Genomic DNA, 25,891 nt, shown 5'->3' with positions numbered 1-25,891 from the left:
CACAAAGCTTTTCCAGATTACGTATTTATTGCTTTGCTGCCATCTAGCGGTAATAAAGAAGAACACTAATAAAAGAAAACACACTTATGTCATTGTACACTAACTTGGCAAGCAAATATAGCTGGCCCCTAAATTTTCAACACCTTTCAGTTTGAACACCTGCTTTTTCTTTCTTTCTTTCTTTTTTTTTTTTTTTTTGTGTGTGTAAGAAACATACATGTCAATAAATTAATAGTAGTACCAATACCGATATATTACATATTTTTAATACAATAATTTTTATTGTATCACTAAACCATTATAAATTATCCATTTTAACATAACATCTCATAACAAGAGCACACGTCAATTAAATATAATTGCTTTAGTACTTATCTATATTTACTGGACATGGATATACTGCAACAGCAACAGACTATTACAAATACATTTCCCAATTGGATCAAATATTTTAAAATGTACTTTTATTTATAATTAAATTGCACATTAGGAAAAAAAATGGAACAGCTGAACAAGTGCAAATTTATCAGTGCAAGAGGTGCTGTTACCTCGACTTAAACAAAAAGCAATTTTACTGAACAGTGGCAATATTGTGCAGCATTTTACAAATTAAAAGGTCTTTATAGATGAAAGCTGAAGATATCAAATAAAAGTACAGACATAAATACGCAATTTAAAGAAGAACACAACATGGTGGTGTCAGGGAGGATCAGTGCAGGAATGCCCATAATGGAGTGCTTGGCTCTGTGCTTCTCGGCATGACTGTGCTGAACTTTACAAGAGAACTGTCTACTTCACTGTGCTAAATCTAGACAATTATTTGTTCCTTTACTGAAAAAATACAGACATGTAAATCTCTTGTAAACGGTAGGGAATTAAGTTATTTCTAATAGCTTAACTGAGCCTATTACCAAAATTGTTTCCATTAGATGGGCATATTCCAGTCCCTGAGCAGCTGGATAAACGGTGTTGTTTGGTGTGGTGAGTTACTCTAATGAGGTAATGTATTCTTCAATTATATGTAAACTAACAGCAATTAATAAAATACAGTATATCAATGTACTGTACTCATAGAAGTACAGTATTTTTATGTACAATATACCAGAATGGAAAGAAAAAAATCATTAAAAATGGAAAACGTAAGAGATTAAATTGATGAGAAGTTCAGTCTCTGATCTTTCAGATTCTCATCATCTTTGGCAATTGGGTTCCTCCAGAGCCTGTGTTGATCAAGTGCAAAGAAGCTCAGTTTCATGTGTGTGCATCAACCAATTAAACAATTTGAATCTTATTGAAACTACAACCGTCATGTCAACAGTCCAGCTCTGAAAAAAATTAAGAGACCACTGCAAAATTATCAGTTTCTCTGGATTTACTATTTATAGGTATGTGTTTGAGTAAAATGAACATTTTTGTTTTATTCTGTAAAGTACTGAAAACATTACTCCCAAATTCCAAATAAAAATATTGTCATTTAGAGCATTTATTTACAGAAAATGACAACTGGTCAAAGTAACAAAAAAGATATAGTGTTTTCAGACCTCAAATAATGCAAAGAAAACAAGTTCATATTCATTTTTAAACAACACAATACTAATGTTTTAACTTATGAAGAGTTCAGAAATCAGTATTTGGTGGAACAACACTGATTTTCAATCACAGCTTTCATGCGTCTTGGCATGCTCTCTACCAGTCTTTCACATTGCTGTTGGGTGACTTTATGCCACTCCGGGCCAAAAATTCAAGCAGCTCGGCTTTGTTTGATGGCTTGTGGCCATCCATCTTTCTCTTGATCACATTCCAGAGGTTGTCAATGGGGTTCAGGTCTGGAGATTGGGCTGGCCATGACAGGGTCTTGATCTAGTGGTCCACCATCCACACTTTGATTGACCTGGCTGTGTGGCATGGAGCATTGTCCCGCTGGAAAAACCAATCCTCAGAGTTGGGGAACACTGTCAGAGCAGAAAGAAGCAAGTTTTCTTCCAGGACAACCTTGTACGTGGCTTGATTCATGAATTCTTCACAAGACAAATCTGCCCGATTCCAGCCTTGCTGAAGCACCCCCATATCATCACTGGTCCTCCACCTGGTCATCTAATGGTTAGACGGAGACATGGAGAGGCCTTCAAACCACAGTGTCTCGCACCCACTATGAAATTTGGTGGAGGATCGGTGATGATCTGGGGGTGCTTCAGCAAGGCTGGAATCGGGCAGATTTGTCTTGTGAAGAATGCATGAATCAAGCCACGTACAAGGTTGTCCTGGAAGAAAACTTGCTTCCTTCTGCTCTGACAGTGTTCCCCAACTCTGAGGATTGTTTTTTTCCAGCAGGACAATGCTCCATGCCACACAGCCAGGTCAATCAAAGTGTGGATGGAGGACCACTAGATCAAGACCCTGTCATGGCCAGCCCAATCTCCAGACCTGAACCCCATTGACAACCTCTGGAATGTGATCAAAAAGAAGATGGATGGCCACAAGCCATCAAACAAAGCCGAGCTGCTTGAATTTTTGGCCCGGAGTGGCATAAAGTCACCCAACAGCAATGTGAAAGACTGGTAGAGAGCATGCCAAGACGCATGAAAGCTGTGATTGAAAATCTGAGTTATTCCACCAAATATTGATTTCTGAACTCTTCCCAAGTAAAAACATTAGTATTGTGTTGTTTAAAAATGAATATGAACATGTTTCTTTGCATTATTCAAGGTCTGAAAACACTATATCTTTTTTGTTATTTTGACCAGTTGTCATTTTCTGTAAATAAATGCTCTAAATGACAATTTTGTTATTTGGAATTTGGGAGAAATGTTTTCAGTACTTTATAGAATAAAACAAAAATGTTCATTTTACTCAAACACACCTATAAATAGTAAATCCAGAGAAACTGATAATTTTGCAGTGGTCTCTTAATTTTTTTCAGAGCTGTATGTTCATGTTAAAAATTACCTTATTAATTCAATGGAAGGGCATGATGGGAGGCATTTGGCAATCTCTATGGCTCCCTTTGTGGTTATTTTATTAGCCTCCAGGCTGCAAAGCATTAGTTTTAACAACATCAGCATACTGCAGCTAAAACATGTAATCACACATATGGCTAATCATATTGCTAAACCTTGACTGCAAGCATTCATGTACTTACTCAAGTCTTTTCAACTTTGTACACAGGGGCAGAATCTCAGCCAGTTTCTGTGCCAGTTTATCGCCACATTCATTCCATGACAAGCTAAGACAGACAGGAATTTTCAAAATTTAAAACAATAGTTCATCTAAAATTAAAATGCTGTCAACATTTACCCTCACGTTGTTCCGAACTCAAATGGCATTCTTTCTTCCGTGGAACACAAAAGGAGATGAGAAATGGGTGAGAAACAGATCAATATTTAAAGGAGTAATTCTCCCAAAAATGAAAAATCTCTCATCATTACTCACCCTTATGCCATCCCAGATGTGTATGACTTTCATCTGCTGAACTCAAATGAAGATGTTTAGAAGAATTTCTCTGCTCTTTTGGTCCGTAAAATGCAAGTAAATAGGTGCCAACATTTTGAAGCTCCAAAAATCACATAAATCAGCATAAAAGTAATCCACATGACTCCAGCGGTTAAATAAATATCTTCAGAAGTTATATGATAGGTGTGGGTGAGAAACTGGTTACTTTCACATTCTCCTTCTTGTGTTTTTGGTGATTCACATTCTTCATGCATATTGCCACCTACTGGGCAGGGAGAATAATTTCAAGCAAAAAAAGGACTTAAATATTTATCTGTTTCTCACCCACACCTATCATATCACTCCTGAAGATATGGATTAAAACACTGGAGTTGTATGGATTACTTTATGATGCCTTTATTTGCTTTTTGGAGCGTCAAAATGTTGGCACCCATTCACTTGCATTGTATGGACCTACAGAGCTGAGATATTCTTCTAAAAATATTTGTTAGTGTTCTGCAGAAGAAAGAAAGTCATATACATATGGGATGGCATGAGGATGAGTAAATGATGAGAGAATTTTCATTTTTGGGTGAACTATTCCTTTTATATGGGTTTAAAGGATGCATAAATGATAACAGATTTTTTTATTCCTTAGGGCATCTTTGGAAAATCCACAGGGAATTAATCAATAATATATACAGTTAGGCCATTTGTATTTATGAGGCCATGAGTCAAACCACAAGATCATGTGAATTCGTCAAGATTATGATGAACTGTTTGGAATGTCTGATCCCACCTGACATCCTCTATGGATGGACAGCAACTGAGGGTTGAGGCCACACCAACCAGATCTGAACTCCCAATCGAAGTCAAGCTGAGAGTCAAATAGTCACACATGTTTACAGCAGTATATAATAACCAAATCACAACTATAATACTATACAAATATTATTTTGATATACAAATGTGATTCAGTGCCTTACTGCAGTCTTTTCAGTGCCTTCTTGTCGACAAGACCTTTACAAAGAATCAAAGATCCTTTTGGACCAAACTGATTTTCTGACAAACTAGAAAATAAAAAGAAAGAAAACAGTATTTAGAAGCACTATTCAATGTCTATGGTGCCTCCTTAAACCCATCTCGATCACAACATGAGACTTACTCCAGATCTGAGAGCTGAGACAGTAATGGGAGTACTTGAGCTAGTTTAGCAGCACTGGCTTCACCAAGCTGGTTTTTGGAGAGCCTGTGAAAAAAGAATCATAACGAATGCTAGGCTATTTTTTTCACAACTAATATCACATGTTTACTGTTGTGCAGGGATTGAATATATGTTCTTACTGTAGTTGTTGTAGAGCTCTGCAGTTGGATAGTGCCTCCACTAGCTTCTCTCCAGCCTGGTCACTCACACTGTTGTCTGACAGACTGAAAATGTTAAACTATGAGTAGAAATCTACACAGTCATATATGAAAAAGCTAGAAAAAAATAAAAATAACAACAAATAAATTAAACAGAAGAATGATGCAACAATTTTCATTGAAAAGGTTTTAGATGATTCTACTGTAATAACAACACATATAGAGCATCACACAAAATTATATTGATAATGTCTAATTGCTTCCACTAGAGGGTCCTAGCCTTATAGGTTGTCCTCATGTTCCAATCAGCTTCATGCTCACACACCTTATTTTTTTTAGTTCAGTCCATGAGGGAATCTTCTTCAAAAGCTCATGTATTCCACTATCTCCCATTCGCCAGCCTTTCAACCTGAAGATAGACAAAAGTACTGACTTATCACCAAATGGCATCAGTGTGACTGTGTGCGAAGTTAGGAAGAGTTCTGAGCAGGGACTGTAACACTTACTCAATCTCTTCCATCTGTCTAAAAGCCTGAAAAGAAGTCAGTAGCCAGAGTACACCAGTGTCACTGACGAATGTCTCAGATGTCTCTATTCTAATGTTGTTTAAGCTGAGGAAAGCAAACAACTAAATTAAACTTAGCCTCCAAATTTTGCCTGTTTATTCAATATTTGCTAAATCTCAAGTGAGCATTTCTAGGAGTAAGATTAATTTACCTGAGCCTCCTGAGTGAACCCATACTGCAGAAGCCTTGGGTTAAGATGTTTATGGCCTCTTCATCCAATATCATAGAGTCCAGGCTACGGATTGAGAACATACAAGTTCTGAGTTGGATTTTTTTTTTTTCAGCTCAGAAGTTGCGTATGAACACCCCCCCCACCCCCAAATCGTAATTACGACTGGGAAACTCAGAGATAATTTAGATACCCAAGTTTCCGAGTTGATAGAAGATGTAAACATTCAACATGGCGGACAAGAGTACAGTTTCAACAGTGAATGATGGTTTTATTTTTTATTTTTTTAAATGCAGCTACAATATTACTGATATTATGCCTTTTCAGTTATATACATTTACATATAAGAGGAAATATTTGATGCTTATTGTACATTTTTACACAAAGAAAATAACATGTTTTTGATCAAAATTCAATTATCTTAAGCCAATTGGCTAGCATGTATTACAGTGTCAAAATAAGAGTTCCCTAAGAAATATACATGAATGACACTGGCATCCTCCATGTTTCCAGCAACAAAGCACTTGAACCTGAAGTGCTCGTAATTATAACTTGGGAAGCAGGATAATTCCGATAGCAAGTGAAGGCAGCATAAGTTAACTCTAAAGTTAACACTACAACATAAGGTGGCGAAGTGTTACCGGATCTCTGCCAGCGATAAGCACTGCACCAGACCTCTGATCAAGTTCTTCCCTCGAGCTGCTGTCCAACCAGAGCACTGAGAGAGACTAGACAAAAAGATAACAGCCAATTAACAGCATCAATGCACCATATTCTAATAACAGAGGATGAAGGAAATCAGTAATTCCTATGCTGACTTTGAGTACAACAGCACTCTTGCTAATGTGATATTGCTTAAGTGATTCAATTCAATACCATCCTGGTAATTCTTTAAGAAATCATACTAACGAGCCAGGATGTGCCAATTACAGACACATCTTTCATTTTTGTGAAAGAGTTTGGCAACATTTAGAATGTGTTACGTACTTGAGTGACTTCAGATTTGGTATATTTTTAAGGACCCTGCCAAGTACTGTGGATCCACAGTCACCTAAAACAAGCTGAGACAAACTGAAAGACCAGAAACATGTTGTGGAAACACAGTGGAAAGGAACAGGTTTTCTTACATTAAGCTCACAGTTTGAAATTACACACAGATTTGTCTGTAAAGACCACAGATAAACTTTACATAAGTACAAAAAAAATAACACACCTCAGATTCTCAAATGTGTGAGTGTTTGGTAATGCTTCTATCAGGATTACCAAATCATCTTCAGCTGCTCCATTCAAATCAAGACTGTAAAGATTTATTTGTAGAGAGATTGATTTCACATGTAAATCATGCATAGGCCTATGTACAGTATTTGTCACAGTAACACCAAAAGGTCTTGCATACAGTGTACATACATATAAAAAATGACTTTGACTGTTTAATGTGTTAATTATAAGACACTTACTTGAGGTTCCTAAGGTTCAATAAGGATGGAATGACTAGAGAAAAAAACTCTGCACCTTTTCTGTCCATTTTAAGCTGAGAAAACCTGGACACAAAACAAAGAGAAGCAAATTCATTCCAAGAAATTCAAAACACATACTGATACCCAAATATCAGCACAAACATTCAGCGACTTACTTCAAATCCTGCAAGGCATGACATTTTTGGATGGGAAGTGTCAGAGGAGTGAGATGATGTCCTTCTATGTTACAGTCACCAAAGCTAAGTAACATGACAAAGTGGTACTGTGTATCAAATACTGTACAAATATCACATGAAAACGTAAGAACTATAACTTATTACTAGAGTAATTTAATTTGAAAAAAATTGAATTAGTAATTTTATTGTAATTTTATGTAATTGTAATGTAACTAAAGAGCAAATAAAAGCTCAAAAACATTCATACAACCTTCCAAAAAAACAACAACAACACACCTGATGGATCGCAGGGTACATAGTGAGAACTCACTGTTTTCAGAATGAGCTCTGTCAAAAAGAAGAAAATTAGCTTTGTGCATGTAATTTTGAAAACTGAAACATATGAAATTGATACAGTGACAAAATGTTGATAGCACTCCACACTATACATAGGGCGAATTCCAATCGAAAGTCATCAATCCTATGACCTACTCAAGGACAGAGCTCTTGATGTGGGCACGCTGACGGGAGAAGGGCATTACAGTTTGAATGTACCCTTCACTAATAGTCTTGTGAAAGTTAAAACCTTAACTTTCTTACTTTTGTTTGGAACGACCCTTTGAGTGGTGTCCCCTTCCTGAAGTGCCCTTCAAGTGCGCAAAAAATGCAGTTTGGAAAAGCCCATAAAATTATATATGTCATGTGACTTACATAGAAGTAGAGCTGGAACTGGAATCGGCCTCCATAATAACATTTATGGATGAATGGTTGACCCTGCAGATGTTGAGTTAAAGATGTTATAATTTCACCTCCTTAAAAGAAAGAGGGTCAGACAGCCACACAGGAAACCACTGGATAGTACAAAAACCCAAGTTAACTAAAAAGTTACTTCTTAGTTAACCCACATAATATTGAAGAGTTTAACAGGTAAACTGCTTATACTGTGAAGGAACTATTCCTGTCACAATGGCTACAAATTCATGTAGTATTCTATAGTTAATAGATGATACACTATGATACACAGTGGTTGATGATATGTTGTCATACAGACCAAGTTATCATACTAGTCACATGACATGTCTCTAGATTGTGGATTACTGCTTCAGTAAGAACCGTACCTCATCTCTCTGATGTGAGGCTCCAGATTCAGGCAGTTACCAACAAAACTGATCACAGCATCTCCTGTCATCCACTGCTCTTCAATCCTAACGAAAACATCCCAATGACATCATTATCCTCACATTATTTCCTATATAATCTAAAAGCAGAAATGAACACCATGATTACTTTTGTACTATTCTTTTTGATTAAATACACAAATTTTCTACATTGAACTTACCAGATGTCTCTGTGTTGGCGATAGCTACTTAGCTGCTCCATAAAATACCCAATCTGTTCAGAAGTCAGACCATTATTTTTAAACCTGACAGGAACAGAAAAACTAATTGTGAGACTATGTGCAAAAGCAATAGCAATTGGTTATATATGTTTGTGAGTGAATGCATACTGTTGAAATGGACACATAAATGATCTGTGAGATCAGGAACATTCAAAATAAAAAAACAATTGAAATCATTAACAAAAGTAATTCTTACTTTAAAGTTTGAATCGAGGAAAGCTTGACCAGGCTGTTTAGTAAAGGAAACAGGCCTTGATTGTGCAGCGAATTAGATGACAATCTAAAGAAGAGAGGGACAATAAGCATCTTGTATTTTCCACCATTAAAACACCCAGTGAATGTGTCTAGAGAATGGTTTTTGCTAGGTGCAGTATTGGTCTGTGACAGTAATAAATGCTATTGATTGTTAGAAGTTATTACAGGAATAGTTCACCCAAAAATTAAAATTCCATCATAATTTACTCACCCTCTTGTCATCCCAGATGTGTATGACTTTCTTTCTCTTGCAGAACGCAAAAGTGATATTTTAATGAATATCCCTGTCCGTCTTTTCAGTACAAAGGCAGAGGATTGTGACTCATTTGAAAGTTTACAAAAGGACCCAAAAGTAACATAAAAGTAGTCTCTACGACTCATATCCTAATCTTAGCTCATATTCAATCTAAAAACAAAGCAAGTTCTTGCATAAATGCGTGGCACTGTAAACGAGCTTCATTCAACAGATGACAAAAATTACTTACATTTGGGTTGATCTACTAAAACCTATCCTATGCCTTCAGAAGACTTGGAATATGATGCATAAGTCATGGATTACTTCTATGATACTTTCCAGTCCTTTTTTAAACTTTAAAGTGAGTCGAAATTAACTACCATTGTGTTAAAAAACTGATCGTAATATTCATCAAAACATCTCCTTTTGTGTTTCACATAGGCAAAAAAAGTCATACGGGTTTGGAATGACATGAGGGTGAGTAAATGATGGCAGAATATTCATTTTTAGGTCAACTATCCCTTGTAAAAGTCAACTCAACAATCTTGTACATATTTTTGTAATTGGGATGAAACACTCACTCTAATGTAAGTAGTCCTGGGCATCTGTTCAGTATTTCCACAAGCTTCTGTAAGTGGATGGCCTCGAAACTGCACTCCCTTAGTCTACAGTGAAGACAGTTGTAAGAGGAAGTTAAGCAAAAGTTTCACTTTTGACTTGAGAGAACAAATCATATTGTTTACATGGCTGTTTTATTGTGTGTTTTTGTGTGTGTGTGTGTGATGCATCACAGACATTCTGGGAAATTACCTGAGAGTTTTGCCACTGACATGTTTATGCACAAACTGAATCAGAGACTGATCTTCCACACCAAGACTAAAGATGAGAAAAGCATACACCCAGTGCTCGTAAATCAGACTTCTCTGTCGAAAAATGAGAATGTGCACATCTAATACATAGTTAATTATGCTAACTCATCCAAAATAGGTCAGATTTTATTGTATGTCATTGGGTGGAACTGGAAGGAAAACTGAATGGGCAAGGTATTAGTTATAAATCAAGCATTGTTCATATCAATCAAAGTAAACAAGAACAAGTAGCTGTTTTATTCCATTATGATTGTACACTACCCTAGGGGGTACTAAGGCAGGTACCAGGGGATACTTAATAATTTTATATTAATTTATTAAACCAAATAAAGTAATTGTGACTTAAACCTGTAAAGCCTGACATATGAAAGAATTGTCAGGATTTGTTTTTAGTACCACTAGACAAACTATAAAAAGAAATCATTAACAAAAAATGTTTTTGCACATGTTTTTTTTATGTATCATATTTGATACATTAGGCTTTAAAGATCATTATCCTCCTGAGGCCCAGCAATTCATTTTTGTGTAGGACATTTGTTTATTTAAGTTTTTCTTAGCTTATACATGCTACAGTGGTAAATCTTGGGGTATTATTAGAGGACTCCCTGGGCTTTTCACAGATACCAAATGTTTGAGAGTTTGGACATGACAGCTTCCTCTCCTTGGTCTATAAATATGGATTGAAATGTATCACAGTTCAATTCAGCACATCAAATACAATATGATTTTTTTTTTCAATAATTTTTTTTTATCATATGTATTTTATGCACCAAACACTTTATTGACATTTAAAAAAGAAAATTGTTAAACTTTTTTCGCTAGGTCTCAGGAACGTATGGTAAGATGACATAATAGCTTGTAATGTAAAATAATGCGATCTTTATAATTGCAGAGCAGGCTGCTTATATGAAAATACACAGAAATATAAGTTCACACTTAAAATATATTTTATAAAAAGTATATGTCAGAATTTTCAAAGCTCTGTGATGTTTTTTATACTGGGCACGAATGGAATGTAATGGTGATTGAGATATACCTCAAAAGCCTGTTGTATCATATTTGATACATTTTAACTGGCTTTTTCAATAAAATAATATACAAAATTGTAACAAAGCACAAGTTCCTTATATTCAGCAAATACTCATTTTAAAATATCAGTAACAATATAATCCTTACTGTTGCTTTTACTTTATTAAAATAAGCTGTCATTTATCCCAACATAAGAGTTACTTTTCCATTTTAAATGGATCGATATAAACATTGAAACCACTTTTTTCAAATAACCACTAGATGGTGAAACTTACATATCATACATTTTTTGGCTTTTCAGCTTGAACAGAGAGTGAAACGTCAAACGTTGTGTATCATATTTGATACACGCCAGTATAGGGTTAAAACGACAAAATTACTGCTGTCAAAACGTTATAATAAATTGTTCCAAAACCCTATAACTTACTTTCTTCCATGTAACACAAAATTAGATCATTTTCAGTTATCATTCACTTTCATTGTATGGAAAATACTCTACCGTTCAAAAGTTTGGGGTCACTTGCCTGAAATGTTTCTCATGATCTTAAAAATTTCTCATGATCTCTTTTGATCTGAAGGCGTATGCTTAAATGTTTGAAATTAGTTTTGTAAACAAAAATATAATTGTGCCAACATATTAATGTAATTACAAAACTAAAATTTTATTAAAAAAAAAAAAAAAACATTTTTGAAATGGATGACTTGGACCGAATAATTAATAAATCAGCCACTAAGTGCCCATCATATAGATGGGAACTCCTTCAATATTGTTTAAAAAGCATCCCAGGGTGATACCTCAAGAAGCTGGTTGAGAAAATGTCAAGAGTACATTTCTGCAAAATCTAGGCAAAGTGTGGCCACTTTGAAGATGCTAAAATATAACACAGTTTTGATTTATTTTGGATTTTTTTTAGTCACAACATAATTCCCATAGTTCCATTTCTATTATTCCATAGTTGTGATGACTTTACTATTATTCTAAAATGTGAAAAAAGATATTAAAAAAAAATAAAGAATGAGTAAGTGACCCTAAACTTTTGAATGGTAGTGTACATGCAAATGAAATGAATGGTGATTGAGACTATCATTCTGCCTAAGATCTCCTTTTGTTTTTCAGGTAAGAAAGTAAGTCATATGTGTTTGGAACATTATGAGGTTGGGTAAATAATGACTGATTTTTCTTTTTCTTTTTCTTTTTTTTTTTGTGAACTATCCATTTGGCACATTCAATTATTTTTTTATTTTTTTAAAGAAAATCCAATATAATATTTGATATAAAAAGGCATTTTTGCTGATATTGAAATAAACTGTAGGATAAAAAATGTTAAGAAACACTGCACTGGCCATTACCTGACTTCAACAGCAACCACTTTCTCACAGGTGTTCATTGAGTTGACCAGATGCAGAGCCCCCACTTGGGTCATTCTGTTGCCATTGAGGCTGTGAAAGAGCACCACAAGTAAACTTTATGGTAAATGTAACACATAATGAAAATTACAAGCAAACTTTACAAAGTTTATAGAACCCAAACATCAGCAAAAAAGGTCAAGTTTGTGAAGACAAACTTTGATGTTGGCTTGACAAAGCCTTGTCTGTAAGTTTAAACTAGTTTCAAAAGACTGAAAATTGATTGTTTTACAGACATAACAGTACGAACGATTATCATACGTTTGAAACTTTTTGCCATGAATTTTGTTTGTTAAATATTTAAATAAATTCTGACTTCTGCATTAAAGCCAGCTTGTGATATTTCTGGTCTCTGGTCTACTTCTTTAAATAATATATTGTCTAACCACATATTTACTCCGCTTTAACAACAATAACATTACAATAATAATTATATAAAATGTCAGTATATATACCAATGTATTTCCGTTTAAAAAAAAAGGTTACTTTCCCTGTCTAACCCTTGTTAAAGTCTGCTCAAGCTCACAGCTTATTGGTCCGTGCTTGTTAGTCTGCACATCATTCATAATGTTCACTTTCATGTGTCCAGTTTTAAAAGGGTGATATTATAAACAATGTTGGTCTCGGTTTAGTGATTAAAAAAAAATCTTAAACCAAGTTTTTAGAATAACAGCATGTTGGCTTCGTCAAGCCAACAAAATGAATGTCAGTAAAGACACTCCACTAACCAGTCTGCATCTAAACAGACTGTACTCTTACCTCACTGAGCTGGAGATCTTTAGTTTGGGCAAACAATCGATAAAACATTTCACCCCCTCATCTTTGAGAAGGTTATGGGACAAACTACAGAGGAGAAAGGAATATAAAAATGTACTGTTTGTCATCACAGGTCAGAAAAATGGAGTATGATTTCTATTAAAAATGAGACTGATTTGAAGAAGAAGGAATCCTTACTCCAGTTCAGCTAGGTGAGGACAGCCCTCCAGTATCCTTGAGAGCTTCTCAACATTGGTTCTGCTCAGCTTATACTCTGTGAGCCTGGAGACATCACACAAAGAACCATAGGAATGATCAACCAAAGGCACCACAATATCAATGCTATTACCTGTACCAAGGCATGATGGCCTGATAGTACTCACTTGCAAATTGCTGCCTCTGCTTTGACTGGGACAAACTTAATGAATGCTTCTGCCTGGTGCCTGGAGAATTATGTTAAAAGCAATCAATCAGTATTGTGCTTAAGTGACCTTAAATTCACATATTTAAGGAAGGAACCCACAGTTTTCTGCCTGATATGAAATGATGTAAGCTACCTGAGTTCTACCGCGGTGACACGCTGACAGTCAGCAAGAGATCTGACCAATAACAGAGCCCCATTCGTAGACATGTCAACATGACTTAAGCTGGAAGAGAATGTAATCTTAGATTAATATCAAATGCAGGGCATATCATGTAATCTAAAGTGAAGATAAAGCTGTACTGAAGGAACAAGAGTGTTATAGGCACTTGCTTCAGAACGTGAAGAGAAGACATTTCAGGAAGAATCAACATCAACTTTTCAACCGAATCGTTTGACAATTTTAGATGGGAGAACCTATAACACAAACAAACAGTGAGGACTAACAGAATGTATATGATACAAACAGCAACTGGTATGTCTCTTGTCTACCCTTGAGATTAGCAGAAATTAAGAGCTACTTACTCAATATCTAGAAGGTTTTTACACTTAACCAGTTGTTTACACAGTTTGGTCATGTCGGTAGGTTGAATATCACTATGTGTTAAACTGGAAATACAAAAAGTACATACCACATTATAAAATGATCATCACTCAACCAGTGTATGAAATAAAAATCTGTGATTTTGTACCTGAGTTTTTTATGCAGATGTATATCAGTTTCCTTTGATGCCAGCTGTTTTGAATGTCTGCATTAATAAAGGACATTGGTAACCCATTCTATCCCAATAAACATTTTGCAGATTAAGCAAGAAGGTCAGCAACCACAACCGTTTTAGTACCTTTTGCTGGTGTCAAACCAAAGAACCAATGTTTTCTTTCCATTTTCACTGGTGTGAAAAAAGCATGGTGTTAGCATATTTAAATGCAATTCAGACATGCAAAATGGCCAAAAACAAGCGCGTTACCTTGCATCTACTTTCATCAGGTCCTTCTGAGAACAGAGAGCAGAAGCAAGCAGCACCAACCCATCCATATCTACTCCATTTTTACTGACACTGTGTGAATGTTTAGAAAGAAATACATACCCTTTTGAAACAGAAATACATTGGGCTCAAAAGCCATTATATGGGGAAGTCTTTTGTGCCACTTTAGCACAAAGTATTTCAGTGCAGAACCCCCTGCGTCTTGTACTGGAATTGTGCTGTGTTGTATTTCAATTAAATTGTGATTCTTTTCAGCGCAAACATGCCTGACACATTTAACATTGCATTATTTCTACCAGCAGAAAGCAGGCAGTAAACAGAAATTTGTTTAGAAGATAAGTTTGTGCACACGTTCTAGTGATTATGGCAGCAGTAATCCATCAAATGATGAGGAAAAGTGTATAAATGGGCATATATAAAGTACAGATGCACAATGTAGTGCCTGGGCTGAACAGATCAAGCGGTGCGGTACTGTCCTAGTTAAGTGTGCCAGATAGCGATAGTCTGCTGCAGCCTCCACAACCTACAGTAGCAAATGGAATCAGGCAACTGTGCAGTATATATTGTGTTCAGAAATGATTTTTTTGTTTGGGGGGGTGTATTTGCTCTATTACCTGATTTGCATAATTCTTTATTGAATATGGGGCTAAAACTATGTAGACAGCACATGCAAATAAACAATGCTATCAGTGCGTGCAATTCAGTTTAAGAGAATTCCCCTCAGTGTGTTAATGGCTAATTGTCAAGACCAAATAAAAATACACTACACACTGATTTGCAGAGGAATATAGGAACATACTTGATCTCCTGTATCATTCCAAGTTTAGGCAGAAGGTGTACAATTTTCTTCAGGCCCTTGTTACCCAACGAGTTGTTGGACAAACTGAGAGATGAGGGGAAAAAAGGAAAATAAAATAGGATGTTACATTGGCACTGTACCTGCATGAATATTAAGTATATTGACTGTGGCTGAGACTAATGGAGCATGCTTATACTTACTCTAAAACAGTTAAGAAGGAGTAGCCCTTGAGTTTATCACACAGGCTATCTACATTAGTACAAGTGATGTTACACTGCTTCAATCTAAAAAGAGACAATTAATCAGATAATTCACACCAAAAACAATGAACTTGCTGTCAGTACAATACGTTTAGTTGTTTTTAATCTACCATGTCAGATGAGCTGGCATTTGGAAAATATTATCCTTCAAAACAGAGGTTGGGAGTGACATGGCTGACAGTTTTAATTGTAAAAAAAGCTTACAATATTATGTTACATCATTCAGCTGCTACTGTGAAACTGTGCACATAGGTTACACTAAGTGTTGGGCTGACATGGTGGAAAGTCAATTCAACTCTCCTAATGTCAATCCAGCCACAGACTCCTGAGAACAAGACATGCTGCATCCAGTCTCAGATATCTGAGGTTAGAATCTCAGTGATGGCAAGTCCATTATGGGTATTGCACAAAAATCACAATCTTATTTGCCCATGCATTGCCCATGATAATTGGAAGCATGCAAATCTGTGGGTCACAACACGCAATGTTCCCTTGGTGACAGGGGACATAACATTTGCCTTTTAGGTGTGATTGCTGTAAAGGAGCAGGATCAGTCAAATTCTTGACATAAGCAAGGGCAAAAATCTCTGTGACTTTGTAAAAGGGAGTTTGAAAATCTAGAGTGTACTTGCAGATCAAAATAAAGAGATTATCACCATCACTGAGAGAATTTCTGTGACTGACCCTTTACATTTCTTACAAATAAAATGTAAAAAACTATGAATACATTATGTTACTAATTCAAGTCAGTCCTTTTTGTATCTCATTTGTTAGTCTTTTTTTCCCTTGCTTTCAATGATTCAGTAAATAATGATTAATACAATATAAGTTATGATTTACTGTACTAGCAAAACTTGTGCGCCAGACTTAGCACCCTCTTAGTACCCTGAAATGCTGCCCAGTTGTGAACATCTGCACATTTCTCAACTCATTACACCACCTTAACAAACAAAACTGGGTCAAAGCGCAGCTCCTCCTATATGTGATAATTGTGAAGCCATAAAGTCTAACCATAAATCATAAAGTCAGTTTTCACTATAAATTCTAAAATCTAGTCTTTGCAATTAATTATATATTTGTTCTCCCTTATCAGAAAAAAAAAGCCTTTGTAAATATGGAAGGATGCAGCACATACGTCACAGTCTTTGCCTCTTCTGTGTTATTTATGTCCATGCTTTCACTAAGAAAGAGAAGGAATGTAAAAAAATGTCATTATTATGCCGTTACATCCATTTTAGAGCATTCATAATTAAGGGAAAATATTTTCAGAGGTAGTCAGAAGCTTATGATGGAGTGAAATGTATGGCGAGTTGAATCATATTCAAATACTTTTTAATGCCTTTTTAATTTGTAAAGTATCTTATTGATTGTCTTGAATTACCATTAAACCATCTAGTCACTGTCCCCTGGCCTGTACCTTAAACATAAAGAGCTACACCACTTACAAAAACACCCCATGGACACACAGAATGTTTCTAAATCTTTGTAACTGATCACTTTGAGGACAAATTGCACTCCAGAAACTGGCCAAGTGCACAGTGCACAGACAGCAAAACCACAACAGACATGCAAAAAGGAAATACAGTACTAGATACTTGACAATGGATTTCTGGGGGTTTACCCACTCTCTGAGCATAACACCTCTAATGCAGTTAACACATATTAGAAACTTGCCCATCAAACCGTGGTCTATCAGAATATCTACTGTGCTGTTGCTGCACCTGCGACTGTACTGAAAATCAGCACTCACCAGAATGAGTCAGAACTTTGAGAGAAGGAAATTCTGACCTCCTTACTTCCCCTGTATACAAGAGAGAGAATCAAAAAATTATGTGACAAGAAATGAACCCACTCAATAAATATATGGGAGTTCCATCATACTATCTGTTCTGTCAACTAAATTGTTTACATTTTTTCTCAATTGCCATTTCCATTCAAATGTATTTGACGAGTAAAAGAATCAACCTACTCAACATAGACTTCCTGAATGGAGGGGCAGGTGGCCATCTTTTCAGTGAGCATGAGGATTCCATCTATAGAGATGCTGTTTTTCCCCATCCTGACAGCAAAGTGTAGCATGCCGCACATGTTTTAATTTAAGTAGTCAAACATAGTATAAAATATTTTTAATTTTCAATTAGGTTAAGGGAGCCAGCATCAGTTTACATACAGACTTTAGTACGCTGGAACTGGAGTTTAATTTAGTTTTTTCCCCATTATTTGTTTTAATGAAAACGTACTACTTACAAAACAGAGCAGATGTTGGGCAGTTTGGATAGTGTTTTTACAATCTCTCCTATACCCTCGTCTTTCAAGGAGTTATCACTGACACTGTAAGATTAACAAAACACAAGTTGATGACACAAGACAGATGTGTATGACAGACCATCTAGACCAAACTGAAAGTTTTCTGGAAAAAATGTGTCCTTTCAAACAGAATTTGAATAATAAGCTGGACCATATATCACAAATAGACTGGAACACTCAAAGCTACAACATGTCAAGCCAAATCACTGCATTGTTTGACAGGGCACATGGCGTAAAAATATGTATTACTTTAGATGTGTGATATGTGTACAGTCCTCTAAAGCCCTGGCAAGTTTAGCAGCTCCAACATCAGTGAGGCCCCCACTGATAAAACTGTAATAAAGAGACATATATTAACCAATGCATTAAAAGAAAAACACATTGTAAAGTAATACAGTGATAGAATGCATAATGAACATATTGGATACTGTTTGAATAAAATATTGTAAAACTACAAAGAACTCACTCTAATCGCCGCAAAGCCTGGAGTTTGGACAGGATACCACACAAAGCCTCTGCAAACTTGTCATCATATTTCCGGCTACGGAAACTTGAAAGAAATATACATATACAGTGCATGACAAATACATCTACTTGGTCAGCTTCAGTGGTCTCTAATCTACAAAATATTACAAATTTAAACTGTGTTTTCATTAATATCATGCAGTACTGTTAAAGCTTACATGCGGGTTCCAATGTACTATAAATGTATCAATATCAAATCACCAGCAAATAATTTTATGTATGTCCATGCAGTCTTCAAGCCTGCCCAAGCTAGTCTGTTTTGATGGTTTTAGAGGAGTTTTGGCAAGTGTTCGAATTGAATCCTGACCCCCCCCCCCCCCCCCCATAAGCATTAAGGGTTAACTTTCTTTCATTTTGCAACTCTAAAATATCAAAATGACTAATTTTAATCAATACTTAAAATTATTTAGTGAATTGTTGGTACTATACCGTAGGGATTTTGGGGAAATCTTACTAAGACAGAGTTGTATGTCTGACGTAACTATTAAGTTCAAATACGGCAGTGATTTTGTGGCCATCAGCTTTTTTCTGCAGCTCCGAACTTTTATCCCTTACCACGATATGGTGAGGCAACAGTTAAACTATTTCAAGCATTGGGCATCTCCAGCACAAAAGCTCAGCTGAATCAGGTAAACTATGTCTGTGATGTCAGGTAAATGTGTGGTGCCCTGTTGTTTAGTTATAGAAAGCCAGGAGAAAGAGAAAAATTATAATACTTTAATAAAGATACAGACTATCTGCGATTAAAGAGCTATGATTTGCTGGATTAGGTGCGAAAAATCAGAAATGAAGCTTCATAAAACATAGGAAGAGGCGGGTGGATCGGTTTTACACAAGTGTGGACAGGTGGCCATCCATCAAAGGGCTAAGACACACAGACATTCACACTTATGGGCAATTTAGAATTTCCAATTCACTTGACATGCAAGTTTTTGGCCTGTGGGGGAAAGTGGAGCACCCAAAGGAAACCCACATGAATACAGGGAGAACATGCAAACTCCACAAAGAAAGGCAGGACTCAAACCAGGAACCTTCTTGTTGTGAGGCAACAGTGCTACCCACTGAGCCACCCTAGCTGGATTTATGAAATGTCATATTTTATTAAATGTCATATTTTATGAAAACTCACATGAGGTAATCCAGATTCTTGAAACAAGGAAGGATTTCCAAACAATCAACTTCAATGGAGCAGCCACCAAAGTCCAGACATACTGTCTGATCTGCAGCTGCTGTTACAAATGCCAAGGCCTCCATGTCAACAGCATTTAGTCTGATATTGCGCAGTTCAAAGTGAGGTCTCGAACCAATAGCCTTTGCCAATTTAGCATCTTGTGTCTCATAGGCACATCGGCACAGCTCAACAATTTTGGGGCCTGTTTGACTGGCACTTCCTCCTAAAGCAAGCAAAATGTCTCGGACTGCAGCTTGGCGCTTTCGTACCCAAGCTGTGGCTCCCTCAGTCCCTTTTAGCTGGACCAGACTGGAGGTGCAGGCCTCGGCCGCAAGCCCACACACATAAAGATGGAGAGAGTCCGTAAAGACAGATTTTCGATCTGTTTTTGTGGTCCAGCGGGTTTTCAAGTTAAGCTTCTTCTTAAGTTGACTCTCTGTAATGCTTTGACTGGTCATGAGATGGAGAGCAGCGAGGAACTCCTGCATAGTGAGGTGCATGAAGGTGAAACCACATCCTGAAGATCCATCCTCACATGTCAGCTTCACACAAGACAGGATCCCAGTTCTGATGCCAAAATCCTGGAGTTCTGTCGAAACTTCAGCAGCCATGAAAATGATGCTGCTTCCTTCTAGTCCTTTAAGGGCAAGCTGGCTCATCTCAACAATTTTAGTTCTGTATCTCTGCATCAAAGGTGCAACAGACATCCTCTCCCCATTGAAGCGGCTAAGAAAAGCAAACAGGATCTGAATATAGATTTGGGTTAAGGATGTGGGTAGCTGTAGACTAGCATGATTTCCAGTACTGGAGAACAGATGATCCACACATACACAGCAGATGTGACAGAGTCCAGGCACATGAGACATGGAAAAGAGTTGACGGTTGTCCATCAACAAGTTTACAGCCTTTTCTTTAAGTTCATCCCCCTTTTCATGGAAGTACTGCTTAGTGTATTCCTTCACACCCAAGCGATCAAACCCCATCAGCTCACAAGTTATGAAACCATGACTCCCAAACATATCTGTCACATCCCGTGGTCTACAGGTGACCAGCACAGTGCAATTTGGGAGGATTATGCGATTGCACAGTGCAGAGAGGAGATCTGTCATTGGAAGTGATTTGTATGGATCATTAATACCATCAAGCATTTTTGGATTTGTAAGCTTGGATCGAAACTCATCATAACCATCAAATATGAAGCAGACCTTCTCAGGGTTGGAGAGGATGAAAGCAAACACTGCTTCGCTCTGCTCCTCAGCTTCTTCACATGGAGGGTAGAAGAGAAAGAGCAGTTCTTTCAAGGACAGGTTTCGTGATATGAGGTTGAGCTGCCGGAACTCCAGCAGAAACAGCAAGTGAATGGATGAGAAGGAGCCTTCAGCCCAGCTATGACCAATGCAGTGCACCAACAGGGTCTTACCAGACCCAGCCTGACCCAGCAGCACAACAACTTTGCCAGTGGTTTGTAAAAGAGACTCCACTGAAACTTTATTTTCAAATGAACCATCATCTCCTTCCTGGTTGTCTAGAGAGGCTTGAGGCTGGGTGGTTCTGTCTTTTCCTCGTGGAGGGTTCCTGTGTTTTAAATACACCCGTGTCTCATTAAGACAGATGTCCTTCACCACACCCTGTGTCACAGTCTCATGTTTTTGCAGTAGCATGGATTTCAGAGCATCTGTGTAACTCTGTAAATAATCTAGGTAAGAAAATAACATTGTTATTGTACCTCTGAACCATTTTTCAGGGAACAAAAACTATACATATGTAAATTTGTCATTAGATGCGTATATGCTTTAGGACAGAGTGAGCATTTCAAGACTTTGGCCTCTTTTATGAAAGATCTGATCATTTGATTCATCATTAGATTTCTGTCATTCCATCGATTAAAAAACAACTTGCAATGCATATTTTGCCAATCGCCATGTTGCAACAGATTAATGATAAAATAAATGTTCAAATAATCTTTCAATTTGTATACTGTCCTGCTGGCTGTGCAAATACACTTTGTGGTATTGTGTGTGTGCTAACCAAGGGCGTAGATTTGGCTTGACCATTTAGGGGGTTGCAGAGTGAAGTATTTGTATGTTTCCATTGATAATGGAATAAATATTTGGGGGGGGTGGAGGTTGTAGGGCTGCCCCCTGATAGTCGACCAGACATTAGTTGATGAGAAGAGTCTTGGTCGACCAAGTTTTGATTGGTTGGTTGGTCGCAGAAAGAAAAAAAAAAACTCCACAGGAAAACGACCTACCGCTGGTTGGATGCTAGGTGGTACTATGGGGTAATTTCCGTTAAGCAGGGTTAAGTCTACACAATAAAACAAGACACCTTGATTTCAAACTTTGAACTTTATTTTTATTTATTTAAACTAAAAATTCAAATGAAACTGGAAAAAACCTTTTGAAAGATGGTTTTACAACAGTTGTCAACATCTTTCTGGCAAAGAACCTACTTCATCTGTGCATTCTCAACCGGTCAAGTATATTGTTGTCTGGGAAAATACATCATGTGTGTGCATGTTTTGTTTTGTTACCTCCTTCACTACATATATATATATGTGTGTGTATGTATATCGCAATATCCAATTACATCGGCAACCCCTTGGCTGAGGGATCAGTGAATATTCTTGCTTTATTGATTTTGCTTTGAAAATTAAATTACTTTATTTAAAAAACAAAAAACTTAAATCAAATACATTTCTAAACTGAAATTGCACTCCAAACGAAACAAAAAAGCAATTAATAAGTGATAAAAGAATAATATATATATATATACACACACCTTTCCATTTACCATCAGACAAGTATCCGTCTAAACATGCAGGCAGAAAATTACTCATGCAAATGAAGAAATAAAAACAATTATAAATGTAAAAATAATAATAATTATAATGATGATAATAATCACTGAAATATAAATCATGGTTTGAGGTGAATGTGTTTTTGTATTATTTTATGTTTTAATCACAGATGTATAGGTTGCAGAGTTGCGTTCACAATGAACTGCTCTGTGGAAATAAAGTGAACTGAACTCAAAATACCTCCTGAGCCGAGATGTCTGAGGTCATTTGCAGCACTCATAGACGATACTGTTCTTGCAAAAAAAAAAATACAGAACACAGAAACAAAGAAAAAGTGAGAACCTTTTACATGCGCGTGTTTCACGAGACTCAACGCCTCCGTACAATCATACATGCGCATAGACGGCTTTTCTGTCATCTGTTCTTAATAATATAATAAAGTGTGTGTGCCACGGGGCAAATTATTTGTAATATTAATTTGATAAAAATAATAGCCTTCTAATAATAATAATTGTATATATTAATGCGAAAACGAGCCAAATATCATCTTGACATCGTCAAAGGCATCAGCTATTGGCGATCACTCTGACCATCGTCGATCCCCGAGATCATCGTCTGTCGGCACAACCCGAATGTGCATTTTTCTCTATAAATTAACTAAATGTTCAGAGAGTCTCCTTGCTGGTTTTTTAGACACATTCAGAATCATTACCGCTTTTGCCGGTGTCGCTGCGGCTCGCTTCGTGCGTGCGCTTGTAAAATGTATATTTTTGGGGGGGGGATTTTTCCCCTTTTTCTCCCAATTTGGAATGCCCAATTCCCAATGTGCTTTTAAGTCCTCGTGGTCGCGTAGTGATTCGCCTCAGTCCGGGTGGCGGAGGAAGAATCCCAGTTGCCTCCGCGTCTGAGATCGTTGACCCGCGCATCTTATCACGTGGCTTGTTGAGCGCGTTGCCTCACCACACGCCCCACCGAGAACGAACAACATTATAGCGATCACGAGGAGGTTAACCCATGTGACTCTACCCTCCCTAGCAACCGGGCCAATTTGGTTGCTTAGGAGACCTGACTGGAGTCACTCAGCATGTGTAAAATGTATATTTTAAAGGCTCATTATTACAGTTTAGTATTTCTCTGTAATGTAGAACAGTGTTAGTAATGTGTCTTATAACATACTTTCTTAGCCCTGGAACTCAAACCATTTTCTGATGCCCCCCAATATATATATATATATATATATATATATATATATAAGTAATTAAATAATTATCATAAACGTGCGACTAGTCGACTAATGGCTTAAATTAACACCTACTAGTCGACTAGGAAAATCGTTGGTCGGGGGCAGCCCTAGGAGGTTGTAATTGCTTCCCCATCCCCCCTGGAATCTACGCCCCTGGTGCCAACACTTCAGCAAGTTTCACTTTGATTAGTCATAGTTCCATGTGGTGCAACACTGAAAATTCTTTGCAACAGATTGTTGTAATAGATCTGAATTTGCAATAAAAATATATTTTAAATGTAGATATATAAAATATATTTGGATATAAAAATTTGTTTTGCAATCTATCATATTTAAAGAATTAATTCAAAACACACAGAAAACATGATTTTATCAAAACAGATCAAAATCGTTGAGAGAAGCAGCACTCTACTATTTAAGTTGACAATAATGTAACTGTTAGGTTGCTCAGAGCAATTCACGGTTTTTTCACAATGAATCAAAATTTGAAACTGCTGGGTGTGCCCTTTAAGAATAAAAAAACTTACCTAGCCGTGGACGTTTCACATTACATGTTGGTGAAGAATTATCAGTGTCACTTGTATGATTAAAGTTTGTGCCTTCAAAGCATAGAAGTTAATAGTTACAACTCAGAATTCAGTAACATTCAGTAAGACAATTCTAGTCTAATTCTAGTCTCTCTCTTTTAACATCAAGATTATATTTTCACTTTCACTTCAAAGAATATGTAGCCAAAAATGCGAGCCAAAATTACATTGAAATAAAAATAAATGGAAAACTATAAAATATGAACTTATATGCAAAGTATAATATATATTACACTAAAAATTCATCATAGTTTGATATGATAAATTAAAGGTGTGAGTAGGAAAGGGGCTGTAATTTAACTAAAAAGTGCGCAACACGACTTACCAGTTGCATATCCTGCTATGGACACCAGTGTGGTTTCCAGAAGAAAGGGAATGTTTTCACAGTACACACATACAATGTGGAGAAACTCTTCACATACAGTGCGATCTGAATTCTTGAAGTAATTTACAATGCCTGAGACACGGTCTTTAATGTTGGTCAGTGACCGTAGTTGGTCCTGTATCCTAGGGTCCACTAAGGGAAAAATATGATCCAGAACATTGCTGTTCTGTTCGCACAGCAGGTCCACAAGTGCACTGGCCTCCTGGGCCACCACTGTCTGGATGTCCCGCTGCCAGTCCACCCTCTCCATCCTCATCCATAAGCTGGGGGAAAATCAGTTTCATTTAACAGTTGCGACAAGAAATAAGAAACCGCTTTATTTGGGTTTGTGGAACTTGAATTATTACATCACAAAACTTATTGACCACAATAATTTTAAAGATGTCCTACTGTATATCCACATGTGAAAAGGATACTGGTGCATGTAGCCTAACCACAAAGGCTTTGTCTGGCAAAGCTGAAAGAGGGGTGTGTTGGTGCATGTGCATTACTACAAACAGTTTAGTACGGTTGAATACTTCGATACTATCAAAGGTCACATAATATCTCATTCCTTTAAATACTGAAATAATTTGATTACTTTTCACATTGTCAGCATTACATAGTTATCTAGTTTGTCCAAAGAAGGCTAAACAGTTGCAGTGGGTTGTATGCCATGCATAGCCTAATAGGCGTGATAAATGATTGTTCTGTTCTGTTTTGGGTTTAAGGTTTTGAGTATGACACTACTATTATCTCTGATATTCCAAAGTAACATTCTGCAGTTATTTTTCTAACCATTTTAACAACACCTCATGCTCAGTAGTGACCTGCAGGACACGACAATGACCGTAGTCAAGGAGACAACCTGTGTAGTATAGAGCTCATGTATAACATAATATGAATAAATGTCTTCTAAAAATGAAAAGCAGTTCGCAGTATGTTTTTCACACAAATAATGTCGCAAGTACTCACCTCCGGTGGCATAACGCATCGGTCCAGTTTTATTTGGAGAAAATGAAACTGAACTAACGCTCTGGTTTGGTTTCGGTTTATTTAATATGCGTAATTAATTCGGATCCCATCCAGCGGAACCCTTCACGAGACACGTCTGAAGCGGGTAAAATAACCCGCCAATACTTTTCAGTTCCTTACGGAATTATAATGTAATCGATTACGGACCTAGCAGTTGGGTTATGATGTAGTTGTTTCAATTGTTCATTTAATTTCTAGTCTCTAAATGATACTGCCTCAATGAGTATGACTATCGATATCACAAAATGTGTGTAATTTACTTCAAAAACTCTCAGTTGCGTCAA

The 25,891-nt window shown here is 36.7% G+C and overlaps 1 protein-coding gene and 1 long non-coding RNA gene across 7 annotated transcripts; one reads left to right on the top strand and one right to left on the bottom strand.

The window, feature by feature from the left end:
• Nucleotides 1–8: 8 nt before the first annotated feature.
• Nucleotides 9–25,891, bottom strand: LOC127416985 (protein NLRC5-like). Of its 6 annotated transcripts, XM_051656647.1 has the most exons (45): nt 25,548–25,888; nt 24,534–24,856; nt 24,149–24,220; nt 22,619–22,666; nt 19,537–21,274; nt 18,349–18,432; nt 18,132–18,215; nt 17,823–17,906; nt 17,545–17,634; nt 17,326–17,376; nt 16,711–16,755; nt 15,516–15,599; nt 15,316–15,399; nt 14,499–14,588; nt 14,373–14,420; nt 14,223–14,279; nt 14,056–14,139; nt 13,864–13,947; nt 13,667–13,756; nt 13,493–13,552; nt 13,308–13,391; nt 13,113–13,196; nt 12,297–12,386; nt 9,859–9,924; nt 9,630–9,713; nt 8,755–8,838; nt 8,499–8,582; nt 8,278–8,364; nt 7,871–7,933; nt 7,457–7,507; nt 7,160–7,243; nt 6,984–7,067; nt 6,740–6,823; nt 6,514–6,597; nt 6,168–6,254; nt 5,509–5,592; nt 5,298–5,402; nt 5,117–5,200; nt 4,774–4,857; nt 4,595–4,678; nt 4,416–4,499; nt 4,229–4,306; nt 3,140–3,223; nt 2,947–3,030; nt 9–1,220 (listed from the first exon to the last, which is right to left on the bottom strand). In XM_051656647.1, exons 2-45 carry the CDS (start codon nt 24,847–24,849, stop codon nt 1,148–1,150), a joined length of 5,337 nt encoding a protein of 1,778 aa, XP_051512607.1. In that variant the 5' UTR covers nt 24,850–24,856; nt 25,548–25,888; the 3' UTR covers nt 9–1,147. The 6 variants fall into 6 exon arrangements, 5 of the variants coding, with proteins under 5 accessions (XP_051512607.1, XP_051512609.1, XP_051512608.1 ...); XM_051656649.1 differs by lacking the exon at nt 5,298–5,402 and having other exon boundaries at nt 25,548–25,889; XM_051656648.1 differs by lacking the exon at nt 17,545–17,634.
• Nucleotides 931–4,228, top strand: LOC127416988 (uncharacterized). The gene is made up of 3 exons (XR_007893217.1): nt 931–999; nt 3,166–3,361; nt 4,088–4,228. It is a non-coding gene; the product is annotated as an uncharacterized LOC127416988 (long non-coding RNA).

The sequence above is a fragment of the Myxocyprinus asiaticus genome, chromosome 26 (assembly GCF_019703515.2).
Source record: "Myxocyprinus asiaticus isolate MX2 ecotype Aquarium Trade chromosome 26, UBuf_Myxa_2, whole genome shotgun sequence".
Taxonomy (NCBI): Eukaryota; Metazoa; Chordata; class Actinopteri; order Cypriniformes; family Catostomidae; genus Myxocyprinus; species Myxocyprinus asiaticus.
The sequence above is the reverse complement of the archived record's forward strand: the minus strand, read 5'-3'. Positions and strand labels throughout refer to the sequence as shown.

Excerpts from the sequence above, each read along its gene's own strand:
- LOC127416985 (XM_051656647.1), bottom strand. The coding sequence starts at position 24,849 with ATGAGGATGGAGAGGGTGGACTGGCAGCGGGACATCCAGACAGTGGTG. Across the intron at positions 9,714-9,858 it reads GTCAGTGGCAAAACTCTCAG|ACTAAGGGAGTGCAGTTTCG; the intron begins GTAATTTCCCAG and ends TCTTCACTGTAG. Across the intron at positions 7,244-7,456 it reads TGTACCCTGCGATCCATCAG|CTTTGGTGACTGTAACATAG; the intron begins GTGTGTTGTTGT and ends CATGTTACTTAG.